Source organism: Sinohyriopsis cumingii, chromosome 14 (genome assembly GCF_028554795.1).
Source record: "Sinohyriopsis cumingii isolate HCF-2022 chromosome 14, ASM2855479v2, whole genome shotgun sequence".
NCBI lineage: Eukaryota > Metazoa > Mollusca > Bivalvia > Unionida > Unionidae > Sinohyriopsis > Sinohyriopsis cumingii.
Window position 1 is genome coordinate 23,217,510 of NC_142974.1, and position 17,466 is coordinate 23,234,975.

General features: G+C 33.1%; 1 protein-coding gene across 1 annotated transcript; it reads right to left on the minus strand.

The window, feature by feature from the left end:
* Positions 1 to 294: 294 nt before the first annotated feature.
* LOC149783419 (neurotrypsin-like) lies at positions 295 to 16,643 on the minus strand. The gene is made up of 5 exons (XM_089931647.1): positions 16,321 to 16,643; positions 15,119 to 15,358; positions 5,748 to 5,889; positions 4,114 to 4,286; positions 295 to 3,029 (listed from the first exon to the last, which is right to left on the minus strand). The coding sequence occupies exons 1-5, from the start codon at positions 16,391 to 16,393 to the stop codon at positions 3,022 to 3,024; spliced, it is 636 nt and encodes a 211-aa protein (XP_089787773.1). The 5' UTR covers positions 16,394 to 16,643; the 3' UTR covers positions 295 to 3,021.
* Between the last annotated feature and the right edge of the window lie 823 nt (positions 16,644 to 17,466).

Genomic DNA, 17,466 nt, shown 5'->3' on the forward strand with positions numbered 1-17,466 from the left:
AAAATAATTAGATTTTTTCTGTCGCATGGGTGAGAAAACCCTGGAAAGAACAATCGACCCACGAGAAGCTACTGGCAAACTTTCTCACATACCGACATTGGCTGAATCCAAGACACGAACCCACGCTGGCAGAGGAACTTTAACTGTAAAAATGATGCAAGTGTCCATAGAACTATCTAAATTAAATGGTTCCAATAATCGTACATTTGACTATATTTAATTCTTTAACTAAGTAGATATTACCATTTGTTTGGCGTTTCACATAGTGTAGTGACGACAGAATACAACAATAAATACTATTAGGATCATTTAATTAAATATTAAATTCCGTGAAAAAATAATAAATTAAAAATATCACACAAAGGTCAGAAATATATAAAACATATTTTAGACAATATGTTGTTATATGAGAAAGAAAAGACACAGGTTAATCCATCATTAGACAGGGGTGTGAGGTCTCATTTATCACAAATGTGTTATTTAAAGCCTACAGATGTATCGAGGTTTATATAAAGTAGACACCGACTGAATCTATAGATGTAGTATAAAGTTACACTGCAACACATACATTACAACCTCTCGTTACTGTCACCGCCCTTGAACAACTTCTTCTCAATCATATCAATTTTATCGCTTCATCACTCTGCATTTGTCCTACCTAAATCATTTGTTTACAATAGCCACCTTAGGTACCAAGTAACAATTCAATAGTACTATCCTGCTATTTGGTTAATCTTACAATCGTTGTAGTGAATGAAACTGCCTATTATTCGTGAATTTTATATATGGTGTAATACTAAAAATTATCAAACGTATTTGATTCAAGTTATTCAAATATTTTCTTGGTTAAATCAATACACATGTAATTAAACGCCATTTTCATTTATATGTCTGAAATTAGGTTTTTTTTCGCGTCCATGTTGCTACGAAACATTGCCTCTGCAACATTGTCCGTACAAGAAGGAAACGTAAAAGAAACTATATAGTACGGAACTATATATTATTTTCAACATTATTATACTTTTTATATTATTGTAGTCATATGGATACTATAATTCAAAAGTGATTGAAAAAATAATTTAACGCTCGATTAGTTCGTGAACAATAATATTACGATTGAATAATATTGGTAATTCAGCAGGATAATATGAGAACAAAGCCAAATATCCATGAATGTCTGCTTACAAAAATGAATTTAATACGGGAAAAAGACACTCACCTTTCTAAAGGAAAATCTAGTAACACCCACGTTTATCGAGAAAGACAACATAGTCAAAAGTGAAAAAAGCCGTTACACGATTTAGTTTGTGTTACTTTAGATAGAACTACTAAGTCTGATGTCTTAAGATATCCTTTTAAGGAAGGGTTGGCGTGGGATCAGATAGATTGATGACACGAATGACTTGGGTTCACTCCTTTGCGAACAAACAAGGAATGATTAGCGAGGGGTTAGAGAGATTGATGACACGGATGACTTGGGTTCAATCCTTTACGAATAAACAAGGAATGATTAGCGTGGATACATAGATTTAGATGTCACGAATGCCTTGGATTCAATACTTTACGAGTAAAGAAGGAATGATTAGTGTGGGGTTAGAGAGATCGATGACACGAATGGAATGGATTAAATCCTTTTCGAATAAACGTATAATGTGTGGAAGCTTATGATAAATTGACTGCATTAATCAAGGAATGAATGGAACTTCCAAATAATCCCTTATATTTACTTATATATTCATGGGGGAATTTTCATTACAGCAATATCAATTAGCCTTGTATATTGTTTTGAATTATCTAAACTATCGAAGGCTATAAAATGAGCATCTCTAGGATCTACAGCTTTAGAAATGAATGGACTAAGAAATTGTCTTGGCGTGATGAAATTGTAATGAGGGATGACTTTATGTCCTCATGGGAAATGTGTGCCCAAATAAGTACACATAATAACAACAGTCTGGATGTTTGAAATGGAACCATGTTTGAAGTAAGAAAGCCCAACCGTAGATGGAACACAAAAATAATCAAGCAGTTGATGATCATTGTACCCAAATCAGCCGATATCATTTTGAACTTATATGATACGTCAAAAACTGCTCGTTTACAGAAAAATATCATAGTAACATGATCGTTCACAAACATAAAGGGGAAAGTATTTGGGTTTCCTTTGTTTAAATTAATGAGTTATTTATCATCTCTCTGCACATTGGAGCTTTACTGACACAGAATACACTATCACAATCTACACTATAAACATATTCTAATTGTAGACCTGACAGCAGTAGTATGTCTACATTTCAAACCAAGACATACAAAATACAAAACAGGTGAACGAGAATCTGCTGTTCCTGATAATAGCAAGTATATGATTATATTATAGAATTTATATAGTTGCTAACAAACTTGTACAAAGAAAATAGAATCTGATTTTATGAATTTGAAACTCGAATAATTATGAATTAGTTACATTTCGAAACCTTGAAATGAAATGTGTATTGCAACATCAACTGATATAATCTAAACACAAACTAAATTTCCTGTCTCTTTTTCTTTAACATCTACCTGCATAGCCGACTAAGAGCTGTAGAAAGACTACCGTTCCAACTGCTGTTCAATATAGAAAACAACTTGCGTATTCAATATCTCCTTTGCTTTTAGTCATGCATGATGAAACACTGTACATATAGTCTAATATTGCTATGTTGATTTTTCTAATATAACATAACACGTATTTATTATTTCATAAACATCACTAACAGATACGGTGCCTTTAGCACACGTAAGTATATATATATATATATATATATATATATATATATATATATATATATATATATATATATAAGATAAAAATTGCAATAATATAAAAGTTACTTAAATGGCAATGTTTATACTCTGCTCCATTATGAATATTTCATCACAATTTCTGCTTCATTGAAACATTGTTATTTTTAGATACAGTTCGAATACTATTTATATAAACTATTTCACAGCGATAAAGTTTCACTCAGTATCGCACGTATCTCATGTAGCTGAAAAAGAAAACAAAAAGGTATTGTCAAATCCGATATATTTGATTTGCATGAAATTATTTCATATCGGAAAATCTGATATTTATATTATACGTTATCAAGCAATACATACAATTCTATATGAAATATCTGGAAAACAATGAAATATACTTTTATGTTTAGCATATCGTTTTACATACCCAAATTAGTGAACTACTTCGTATTAGGTCCACACATACATGCAGTTCGGAAGGAAGTACTCATCTAGTGATCAATATGACGTTTTAGTTTTTACAAAGTCATTTAAAACTGGGTTCCACTCACTTGGTAGATAGACGTTCAGTAATAACGCAATGCAAATATGCTTAATCCGCTTATAATTCCCACCAATATTTAAAAGTATTCTAAATATTGGATGTGATATCTGGTTTGTTTTTATTAACTGTATTTTATTCAATGATGAACACAGTGACCCTCTATAGAAAGATATAGCATTAATTGGCTCTACTGTGAAATATTTGTTGCATGCACTGTCTACATGTATTACCGTGCATGAGTTTCTCACTCAATATTGAATAAATATTACTACTATTACTACTACTACTGCTGCTACTACTACTGCTACTACTACTACTAATAATAATAATGATAATCATTCAAGGATTCTTATTCCGGCAACATTTGTAAACGGAAACTGTAAATTTCTGTTTTTGTGCGTGCAGTTGACTCTGTTAAACTCTCACACCTTAATTTATATTTGCAAGTTATTGTTGTATAAAATATGGCTTCACATCAAAAAACGCTAGGCTGGTCGAATCCACTTTGTTGTATGGGAGTTTTCATCGTTTCATTTTTGTTTCTAAAGACATTGAAAGCTTTAGTTTAGCTAATTATACGGAATACGACTGATGTTGACGAATAAGATCGCAATCAGAAACGTACCTTGTTATAACGTTTTCGTATCAGAAAAGAAGCAAACCCGGTGTTCATTGACTTGTCAATATGTAACAATCGAATGATACAGAACGTACGCCTCATGTATACAACAAATGTCCAAAAATATGTATATTGTCTTACAAGTTGTCTTGCAAGACCAGATACGTACCACATCGCACACCCGCATCTTCAGTGTGGTTGCAGTTGTGTTCTTTCCACGTTAAGTGATTGCAGATGTGAATAGATGATTCATTTCCGAGACATCCTACCTCATCCAGAAATATATCCAGATTGTCATTCGCGCCAAACCTTGCTTCGCTCATTGCCACTGCTCCAGCGGTACTGTGAAATCGAACGAAATGTCATAATAAAGGGGGAAAATGGTATTTGTAGTAGTATTTTGTATAAATGAAATGAGGCCTTGATACCATATTCATAATGTCAACCTTGTTTTAAATTAATTTTCATTTGTATTGATTCCCAATAATAAATTCGATACTAGAAAGATGTATCATGTATCATCGCCATAAAATTAATGTTGTGGGGGAACACGAAACGCTTCTAATGCAGAACGGACAGGGATGGAATGTAATGGATCTAAAACATGAAAAGGTTTGTCTGGATTAAAGATAGATTATCTAGGAAATAATATTTTCAAAAACCTTTATTCTTTACTAAATCAACGATTATTTCTAGTCCTGCTGGGGTAAATTCATACCAATAACAGGAATACATAAAACTGAACACGACCAATACAAATAATGTCGCTATTACAATAGCAAAATATATCGAGGTCACTAAATAAAAGGTATTGGAAGCACTTAAATTTAGGTAGTTAATTTGAAGTGAAACGTCTTAAATCCATCGAGATATCTAAAGAATCTTTTTTTTTCTAGCATGTTGTGGTTGGTCTTTTGACTCAATATGCAAGTGTGTGAATAGAAAAGTTGTTACTCGCCGACTGTGTATCAAACTGATGTTATTTAAAAGAGGTCCCATTCTCTCATTCTGTTTTGAAATTGTTAAGTTGATCCTGTCGATCTAAACGATGCTAACGTCTAGGGGATTATGTAGTACTAATTTAACAGCTGCTATGTTCCCCAAACAATTATTTGTGTTAAAGAGTAATTTCCATTTTAGGAAGAGATTTTGCCCTTGTCATGCTTTTTATTATTGCTCAGGGCAGTGCTGTCCAATCCTTTTGACACCATGGGCCACTGACAAATGTTTTACTTGAAGACGAGGGCCGCAGCGGCAAAAACTGAAAAACAACGACTAGATAGCTGCTCGAGCTCTGGCGGGCCATTTAAAATCAGCCGGCGGGTTTGACAGCATTCGCATAGGGCATTATTTTGCAAAGAAGTGTTCTCATTTTCTGAGTCTAAACAACTTAGATCTATTTTTAACAATACCCGTGTAGTTATATTTAATATTTATTCTTGACGGGTGGTATATATATATATATATATATATATATATATATATATATATATATATATATATATATATATATGCGTCCATCGAAGAGTGTAGGGATGAATACAATTTAGTAGTAATTAGATTTAATGTTATTGCTAGAATGATTGTGATCAGAATATGAAAGTCAAATTTGCAGACGGTTGAATGACTGCAGTCAACAAACAAGATATGAAAAGTTTTCCCAAGTTTTGCTAATGCCCCGAAAATGGACTTTGATTTAAAAACAAAACAGATCTAATTCTTAAAGCCTTGAAACTTGAATATCCAGAAAATGTTTACTTTAAAGAAATTCGTAAAAATGTAAGAATGGTTAATTGTTTTTACCTGTGGTCGAGCATTCTGCAGACAACTGCAGCGTCATCGTTATCCCAGCGATCGTCACACACCGTACCCCACGTACCATTGTAGTAAATCTCAACTCTCCCTTCATGGTTGTCTCTACCACCAACCAATCGAATAAGGGGACCTTTATGTGCGATACACAATATAAGCGTACTGAGTTACAGAGTCATATCAATGTTTACCACACACACACACACACACACACATATTTTATATATATTAAATTCTCTTATCAATAATGCTTTAATGAATATTCGACACAGTGCAAAGTAACTTTACTTCCATTGCAATTAGTCCTAATGCTATATCTAAGCATGGAGTGTTTATTAATGCTGAAATTTATAATGTACTATCAACATAAATTAAGGGATGCCTAAACAAATTGGTTGACAATGATTGATAAGAAACGGTTTATACAAAGATTTATAAAATCCTAAAACTGTGTACTAACACCATATCGAGCATACAATTACCCGTTGACGCGAAAATCAAACGTTCAAGACACCGAGATCAATTTTGTCAATGGGGCGTATTATTCTATAGAACGTAATTTGTAGATTCTTTTAAAAAATACATGCATTCACTACCACCAAATGAACCACAGCAGCATTCAATGTGCCTGCACAAGGGGAAATAAAGTTTTCGACGAATGTTGTCGATTGTTTTAAACATATATTCATAAAGCCTATTGAGCATACCATTTCAAGTCCGTAAAAACCACAAACACTGACAAGCAACAAATGGATTTTATTTGTGGTAAGGTTCAACATGCGTTCACACTGAGGACGCTCGTGTGGGGAACCAAATTTGTTTCAAAAAGGCACATCAGTATTCAAAGTTGGAAATTTATGCTTAACATTTTATATACCTATAGAACGCAGTATTCTTAACACCATAAACCAAACAACACATGGATAATCAAAATGACAAGGGCCCATTCACACTGCTTTCAGTGTGCATATCCATGGGATAGTCAGGATTTTGAGACATATAATAAGCAAAATAAACGTCAAATGTGGCTACCTTAATAAATACATTTTATTAAACTGAATGCATAAAAGTCCTGAAAGGTCTTACACTTTGACTACATACATATTGTATACAGAAGAATACACCAGTCTATATTGTGTATTTTAAATGAAACGTGGCAAATGTTACAACTTGTTTATAGTAGTAACAATGAATATAAGACGCGCTATAAACAGAAGCGAATGCTTTTATTTTGAGATTGATAGAGTGAATAAGTACAGAAAATCTCATTGAGACTAAAACGTCTGGGCGAGGGTTTCTGTATCAGATTTGAGAAGCTGTACGTTCATTTTCAGTTCTTTGGTATGGGTCATGTCAGCAATTGTAAGAATGCAAGAATCGGAAGACGCAAGCCACAACAGCAATCCTACCCCCTCCCCACTCTAATGAGTATCAGGGATATTTCATATATAAGGAGCTAAACATTGCATTTCAGACATTTGAATGGACATGATTTCATCACATTCACTCAGAATATAATTTTAAAAATCAATTTGAAGTTTGCTCAATCCTATATGTCCCTAATATATGATCATAAATCGTATTAGGAGTATTACGGTACCTATTTGTGCAGCTTTGCTCCAAATTAACTCACACATGACTTCATCTACTGTACATTTCAACAGTGTAATTCCTTCAAGTTTACTGAAACTGGTATCGGTAATCTTTCGTTACAAATCACCATTAAAATATGTGCCGAAAGTGGCGAAAGCAGGAATTAAATACCAACAAAGCAAACTACTCGAACCAAAATAATTATTTGACGTAACCTGACTGAAAATTATTTTATAGCGTGAATATGAAGAATGGTTACCGAGTTGCAATACCTCTTATTTTGACTCCAAATAATAGTGTAATACCATGCTTTTGCTTCTTATGACCTTCATCCCTTGATAAATTTAAGATTGGTTTCCAATAGTAACACAAAACGTGAAATTTAAATATTCAATAAAAATGGGGAACGTGTCAGATTTCTGCCTCTTGCCATTGCCCATTATGCAGTCATGGAAATGCCACGTTTTCTTAACTCCCTACATTTGCAAGTGGCGTGTGTTACATTTCATGCTGTTTTTGGATAATCATAATTTTACGTAGCAACCATTCCCACGTGCACTAGTAATATCAGTCATATTTTGGCATGAAATTAAAATCCTTGCAAAGAAGCCTGAAAAATATGCAAACGACAGATAATTTAGCACTAACGAGTTTCAGTCAGAATGAACCCTCTTACATTTTATTAAATTCGCTATCAAAATAAAACTGCATAACCATCCACATGCATACATTTTAAAAGACGGCAAATTTGAAGCAACCGTAGCTGTTGAAGCACATCGAATTTTATCCTAAAATTGTTACACCTTCTTGAATCACACCAACCTCGACATCATTAAAACACACAAAAGTTCTTGAAACGCACACCCTATACTGAACGAACTAGAGATATTTGAGGAATAAGATTGTCACAATTGTACCGCAGATATTAATTTACTTTTTTCTTTAAACAAATCGCTCTCGGTAGAAATTTAAATCATCGAGTAAAAACAAACCAGTGAGAAAAGGTTCAGCCAAAATAGCACTTTACATACACAATTTTATCTCGAAACTACTAATAAAATACAGCTTTGTACGTGAATCGTACCTATATGCACATAATATTAATACATTATATATCTGACAAAACAGTAACTAGCTATGGAGAATTATTCACTTGCAGTCAAAAGTGTACTCATGGTCAAGGATGCAAAACGGTTTAGTATTGCCTTACAAACACCATATGATTAACTGGATGTGTTATAAGGCAGGGTCTTCATTCCTCACTGCTTGTGAACATGTAGAAAGCAGTTTTCAGCAAAGGATATTAGAGTTACATTTCGGGCATGTTTAACAAAATTTTATAGACACTTGCATTACATTATTTTGCATCTGGACAGTAGTAGACATGACAGACCGTAGGGAATTTTGTTTTTACTTAGAAAACTAATGGGAAAGGCACACGTAAAACAATCAACAAAAACAACAACAACAACATAGAAAATAAGAACAACAAACAAATCAATCTCGCCAACAGATTTGTTTTGAATATTTCACGCGTTCGATAATGCTTAAAAGGCATTGCATGATTTTTAAATATTAGACGAACCCATCGAATAATAAACTGTAAAAAAGACAGTTGTTAGAAAATTATATCCCCTGCCTTTTGTCAATTCATTGTTAGATATTACAGTGTTTTAGGACTGCATGGACATGAGTTACCGTGAATATCATGAAATCGGTGTCATTTGTATGCGTTTCTCAAGATGGTCCAAAGGTGAGACTTTCTTGCGGGCTGTGCTTATAGCCTTTCGTTTTCGACGAAGTGAGCTGAAAACCCGTAAAATTCTAACGACTAAAAGATCCATCGGTTTATGTCAGGTGACAACTGCAACGTTGAAAACTCAATCTATATACCGTAAGTATAAGAGATGAATCTGCCTATTTGTCAGAACAACTCCTAAAATGTCCATCCAATGATTAAAGGTTGATATTTTGCAGGCTAAATCCTAAGAGATAGCGTGCAAATCTACGATTAAAGTTTGCGCTTTATTCCGTTTTATCGGAATATAAACAAATCACTAAAACGGGAATTCAAATATGTCAAAAAAGGTTTACAGGTTTCCTTTGTTGTCACTGAATATTATTACAATATTATAGGTTAATGTGGAAGTTTGCAGTATTCTGAATGGAATGAATTAAAGTCGTCTGTTTATATCTGAAGTCTGACCACAACCAGTGAGTTCTCTTTCAGGTTTTAATGACGAGAGAAAATGAGTTAAGTTTTAGAAAATTTCTTATTCCATTGAAAAACTCATTCTATGGATCCAAGATATTCTTTAACGTGAAAAGCGATATATTTATTCTTTTAAAATAAATGCTTTATATAGTCTTTTTCTAGCACCATGGAACAGAAAGTTGTAGCTGCTGTTCCAAATGCAAAAACGTTTCCATCATTGAAAGAAATCTGTAGATCTATTGTCATTCAAACGCTTTAAAATGTAACCTTTTCTGTATCGGATAGCAAGGCTCATGTTTCTTTATTTTGCATGTTGTCAAGTAAGCCACCTTCATCGGACCAGACTTAAATAACCGTTTAGCTTGAAAATACATGCACGTCGTTTGCAGATGTCAACACCGTTGTTTGCAGTTAAACTCATAACAAAAAGTTCCCACCACTTCAATAAAACTCGTGTCTTTAACACGAAACAATATAATTTTAGCGGGAATAGACATAAGAGAAGAAAAATGATAGAAAATCAAAAGGCATCAATAACAAAAACAAATGAAATGAGAAGGCTAGAAACGAAAACACAATGACACTGAATATGAAAGTCGAATAACCTATGGACCAGTCGTCAATGATAACACATAAAAAAGACAGATATAACATATTGTACCTTGCAATACTAGAAGGGCTAACTGAACAATCGATCGATACGTTACAATAATAGTCAAGAAAACGATTCCAGTACCAAATTGTGTGTCTGACACGTGTATGATTGAAGATAGGCATATGCAGTTGACCTTTACAGGTGTTATATGTTTTTATAAAGCAAGGATGGGCTGAGAAATAAAAAAAAAACATAGAGGAAGATGACATAAATGATGTCTTCAGAGAAATTGTTAAAGGCCATAAACCTGAATAGGTTTTATGTGATCAAGATAGGAAAGTATGGAACAAAGGATTTTTATGAGCGTTTGATAGAGAAAAAAAAAAACATTTAACTATTCTCCTTTTTTCTCACTAAATGTTATTAGTTATTGTGATATTTATCAGAGGTCTAATGGGAAGATTTGGAAATACTTTACACTAAACAAGAGAGAACATTGATAGTCGTGTTTTGAAAAGTTATGATGGATACAATAGCACCAACTCCAGATCCATATATATGCGTCTTGTGGAGGACCAGCTGAGGAATAACGGTCAAGTGCATGGAATCATCTGTCAAGTTGCCTAACAACTTATACTATTTTTTTTAGCACATACATTTACAATAAGTGAAATAGACTTTTCAAGTTCAAAGTTGGTACTTACAACAAGTCACATTCCAAACTTAATGAAGAAATGTTACAGCGGGACAATTAATCCTAACTGACTCGGTCGTTTGCTTATTAAAATGCCTAAATAGGAACTCATAGTGAAGAATGTTTACAAGCAATAATTGTCACTGACTGGCCAAAAAGAACTGATTCTGAAGATTACGAATATGATTATGAAACAGACTGGCCACTGGTCATTTGAAAATAATTTGTTCATTCATTTAACAAAAAGAAATCTCCTGAAAATATTTTCTCTCTAAAATAAATGTCATTAAAATAATACTTTGTTGGTGATTAGAAATTACAGATAAAAATAATCTTAGTAGTTGTTCTACTAAAATGAATAAGAAAACTAAAAACATATCTGATTTTGGAGAATATTGTGGGCAAAAACAAAAGGGGAAAATAATCCTTTAAGTTTCTAAAATATTTCAACTTACCCAAAATAAACGGACCTAAACTATGTGATAAAATGGGTTATTTCTACTTAGCGTACAGCAAATAGATGAACTGATACTATGAAAATAAAAGTAAGAGGGAAGTAATATCGGAGGTCGATTCTTACATAGCATTCAAACGCAAGCGAAGCAATAGTAAAACTTATTGCACATTATACTTCTATATTCTAAGAAATCTAAAGGGGTTTCTGTCTAGATTAACACAGAAGTTGAGAACAGTGTTAAGATACCTGCTAAATTAATTAAAACAGGTAGGACGATTAATAATAAACAATGCATTGTTTTATGTAATTATTATTTGTGTCCCGTTTAAATACATCCACCTAACTCAATACCAAACAAACATCACCAACAAAGCTAGAAATCAGAGATAGCGGAAATGTATCTAAGCTACAATGAGGCGTTTAAACTATTTTGGAAAATTCCACAAGACTGTCCGGACACGCATGAATTAAATTATTTGTTCTGTTGCATGTGCTTGCGTGCATGACAAGAATGCTTTGTAAGCTTTTTTTTCGCAATTTAATGGATGTGTGGAAGGCATGTCAGTACAGGCGAATTGACAGGTGTTTCGATAGCTACAAAGGTCATTATGCATCAGTCTGCTATCATCGTTTGGGCTTTAGGTTTATATTCCAGTTTAGCCAGCGTATCACGATAGTCGGTGATATTGAATCATTTATATCATTGTGAGATTATAGTTTGTTCTTGTTCAATCTTTTAAATTTAAGCATTAGCTTTCTAAGATTATTTGAATATTTTTGTCTTAGTGATGTTTCATTTTTTTATAAAGCAATTTTGAAAATCATGTCAACATGACACGCGGACGATACATGAATTATTTACAAGCAAATTTTGAGAAGAATAAAATAAGATATTAATGTTCAAGATTCGCAAAGCAAAACTATGTTATGTATGTGGAAAAGTGACACACATAGATGGACTGAACGTAAATAGCGGTAATTTCCTTATACAGTTTTATACCAACATTATAAATAAAATATATTGTTTCTTTCTAATCAAGGTTTAAGAACTGCTTCTCTACTGGAACATTCTTTGATGACTAATTTCTAGTTTGCGGAGTTCTGGCTTAAAAAATGATGGATTATGAAGCGTTGTAATCATGCATATCAAAAATATAAATTTGACACTCACTGTAATATGCAGCTGTAATATGCAGCATTTACTGTCATCATATGGCGTTTTGTGTAAAAGTCAATAATCTCGCTTTGTTCACAGTTTCATGAATAATGGAATGGTCTTGGGGGAAAGTACGCATGCTTATAATCGTGATCTACATGACACCGTTGCGTAGTTGCGTAAGCAAAGGCATCGATTGGGGTTATACGGTACATTGTATTCTGATTGGACTTTGTCCAACACGTAATAGGTGCTTTAACGCACACACAAGACGCTATAAGGTTTTTACCTACTTAGTATTGCGACACAACGTTATAATCTCAAGACAACAGGAAACACAAGTCACGTCATGCAATGTACTTATACTCAATTAAATAATAATCTACCGTCTCCCACAACGAAAGTGACAACTTCTTTATATTTTGTTTCTTGTTTCTTCACTTTCTCTATTTTTATTTATTTGGATGTAAACATTAGTACTTAAGCACTTCTCAGTTATTGACTAGGAGTATTATATTATTATATTTACAATCTGTTTTGTTTTATTAGGACATCTTAATCTTCACAAGGCTATGCCTTCATTATTCACATCAGAAACATTGTAACAATAAATATTGATAACAAAAAAGAGCTAGAGATAAGCTCATTCTTGCTGCTCTATCCTACCTATCTCTTGTTCAATCTGAGGCGCATTCTAAGATGACATAAATCGGTAAATATATAAACAGTTTTAAAACCAACTATTTAAAATAAGGCTTTCTCATAGCTATACATATTTATATAATTATGTGGAAAGAATTTTGCGGAACGTTTGCACGTTAATAAATTATGATATATAGGGATACATTATATTGTTATAGCTGTTGCAGACAGAGACTTAACGCAAAGCAAATGGGGCTCGCATGGTTCCCCGTTGAATATAGGTGTCGCCCACAATGTACGGAACTAAAAACACTATAAGCCATAATCATCATTGCTATCATTTGCATCAAATAATGGTGGCAGATATGCATAATGTTTCGTTACTTGCGAGGGCGCCTTAAACTGAGATAAATAGAGTTCACAATTCATTTCTAAAATGGTATCCATGGCATATCAGCCTTTTTACCTTGACACAACAGAGACCTTAATGCGTTGATTCGCCGAAGAAAAGCATCGACTAATTAACAATTCATCCAGCCAATCAAACAATTACTTAATATAATCGCAACAGACTCTCAAAACAAAACTCATACGAATCGTAGTGAATAGACAGCAGTTGTACCAAAATCCCCCAATACAATGATCTCGCACTAGAGTATTCTTCAAGGCTGACACAGAAAATCAAATCGTTCTATGTGATAAAATGGGTCGCTTAATAATGAGAGAGGCTTAATATCTCAAATATATTCATTCAAAGTAGGATACATTCACATACATGAAGTCTATGAAGGACATCACTATACTGTGACTTCCTAATAGCTAGTTACCACTAACGTGGCAAGCCAAAATGAACGCTAAATAACCATTGATAATCTATAGCACTTAATCAAATAACCCCATAACTATACGTATAATAAAATTAATATTACATGGTTTCTAAATGGTATATTATCTTTTGTCTTTTATATCAATAATAATTTTAAAATTAACCAAAAATATACTTTGCATGGTTAAAAAACAATGATATATTTGAATTAGAGGCATGAAATGGCGGTAAATTATGTGCGGTAATTTCCAAGAACAGAAAACAGCTATTTCTCATGTGACGACCCATTTTTAAATAGGAAATTTGAATCTGACTTATCAAATGATGTACTGAGTTACCATCTTACATAAAATATTGCTTTTGGATAGTTATTAGACGTGGCTTTTGTACGCTCACATTTTATGTCGCGCTATAGACAAGAGTCACAATCTAAATGAAGACCCTTCCTCGAGAGGAAGGACAAAATTCGTTGTATCAAAATGTTTAGTTAAGGATATGCCCAATATACAACTACTGTACCCTAGCACGTACCACACCTTCTGTGTAATACAAGATTTATCTAACTAAAGCTATTAGCAATAAATGGATGCTACGAACTTAACATTGTTTTGAACTTACCGTTGCGGTTCTTAAGAACATATATTGTTTTTACTCTTTGATCTTTGCTATCTTCCATGTATTTTAGAAAGGAGTTTGGCAGGTTGTATCAACTTGAAATGCAGGCAACAAAAACATAAATACAAATCTTATTCGAGAAGAAACAAATATTAAAGTTTAATATTCACAAAGGAAAACGCCTTGGGTGCAGAAGAGTATTATATGTGGACAAGTGAAATACATCTCAACACTGTAATGAAATTGCGGTTATTGCTGCTATTGTTGTAATATTGGCTGTACAATGCATTAAGCAAAATGCATAGAAGATACCAGAGAGCTAGAAAATGAACATCATAGGCAAACATAATACAATTATGAATATCTTAGATTAAGTTAACCGCCAAACAGCGGCGAAAAGTTCCAAACAGCCAGAAATGCAGAGCTGCCACAGCTGGCAGCCACGAACAACATTGCCGATATCTAACTCACATACATTATCCCCACTGTTTCCTTTGATATGTATGTATGTATGTATGTATGTATGTATGTATGTATGTATGTATGTATGTAACCTTAAGCATGCTTACGTGTGTAGTAAACCCAACCAGCGTCTCCCTGTTTCTCGGCCGGAAGTCCTAGTTGGTAGGAGGAGGATCCCATGCATATACTGTTTTGCTGATGGTAAAATACGGACATACACTTGGAGTCGTATGTACATTCAAACAGGCACAACGTTTTGCTGGTGACGGACTTGTACCAAAGTATTACGGATGTAATCGGGTTGTCTAGATAATCAGGATCTAATGACCAAAGTGTCCAGTCATTCTCTGAGGTAAACAAAAATGAATATTGAAGAAAGTTCTTTACTTAATCTTTTTACAGTATAGTGTTCAGTGTATCCATTCGTGGATGTGATCTCACAAACTTAATATCACACATTTTGTAAGAATACCGAGTATGATGAAACAATTTTCCTGAATCTTTTTCGTTACAATTTTAGCTGTTGCGTCGTAACTGTAGCCTATTTTTTGGAAACATTATTTTGTGCATACAATCGTAACGTTTTGTGTAGAATCAGCACCGGAAAAAATGTATTGAAAACGTCTAGCAATTTGACAGGTATATGTAGCGCAAAAAGAACATTACAGTTTTATTTAATGAGTGTAACAATTGTTTTACATTTTGTATAAGTTATTGTGGTAATATTTAAAATTGGTAACATGCATAACATGTTAATACATAATGAAAAACTGGTTCATTTATGCTATCATAGATAGAGGCAATTATAAAACTTCATCGTAAAACTAAACTTTCTTATTGATAGTAACTCTAGAAGTGGTCATTTTAACTTACAACAAATCCAGCAAAATAGTATAACATAAACATCTGTAAGATAGAGGAGCATCTATGATTTTTATGTACCTGTTACTTATGTAGATGAGGCATATTAGATGTAGGCGATAGCTATCTTTTTATCTTGGTAAGAGTGTACATACTTATGATAAACAAACTGGTATTGACCAATTCCATTATGTATATGTTTATATTTTATTAGTAAACGTGGAATATGCAAACAGGAATTTTTTTGAGAACCATATATCAGTGTAACAAATATTAAGATTTATAGATACAATAAGAAATAGAGAGAGGGTGAATTCTATTTCAGGCAGTAAAGGATATGGAAATAATTGACGATGAATGTCGCTAAAATATAATAATTTGTAGCCTATACTAACCTTTACCGTTAAAAGTTGATGTTAAAAACAACAAAAAAGTATTACAATCTTACCTGATTTCACACGAAACAAAAAAAGAAAAATGGTAACTGATGCTGATATACGCTTCATGCTCAGTAGTTGCATATTTACAGTATCTACCGAGATCTAACCCCTGGAAAAGACAATTGCTGACTGAGACACGAAACAAGTATCGGCAGTAATGATTCGTATTCAAAACACGGTCACAGCTTGCTACTAACAGTATTATAAAATATAATGTTTATGATTCTTTAATGAATCATCTTAATCACGTTGTCAGCAATGATTGTCAATTGAAACATTTCTAGGACGAATACTAAATTTTGGAATTTATGGTTAAAGATGAGAGCTTGTGAAACATTGCAAGTGCTCTTTAAAACATCAGTTTTGATACTCTTTTAATCATTCAGTTTTGTATAGTCCTCATGGTGTCCTTTTAATAGTTAATAATCTCGTTTTGTTTACTGTGGCATAACTAGTTATCTATCCCAGGGGAAATTGTTCCTGTTGATAGCCATAGTGATTCTGAAACCGTTGAATGATTTCGTATACAACACATTGGGTTGGATTTTCCGGCACATTGAGTAAATAATGGGTGCATGGCTCGATAAGTTTCTAAAAAACTTAACATTACGCCACAATACAATAATCTCAGAACAAAATTTAAAAAATTCAGATCACGTCTTTCAATAATTTATACTGAAGTGAAAGATCAGAAATATTAAACGGAAAATTGACGCATAATTTTATCTTTTTTTGTTAGTTTAGAAAGCAAATATACGGACTGTTTGCTACTTAGCTGAGGGCGATTTCTAGAAACACTGTTAGAGCTAATGAACACAATGACCTAGCCCAAAGTACATGGAGCTCGCATGCTTCCCCGTTGAAGACCAATCTGACCTCAAATAGTCAGAAGTGCAAACATTAAAATATATAATCATCATCAACATCATCATCATCAACATTATCGTCTTCGTCATCATCGTTATCATCATCGTCATTTACATCAAATGAAAACACAGATATCGAATGTTGTCTTATAAACAAAGTCGCTTTTTGCAGATATATATTAAGTTCACAATCCATTCTAAAACACTCACAAGGCATATAAATCCTTTATCTTGACATGAAAGATCATTAGCCACATAAAATTATCTCTTTATTAGCATAACAACAAC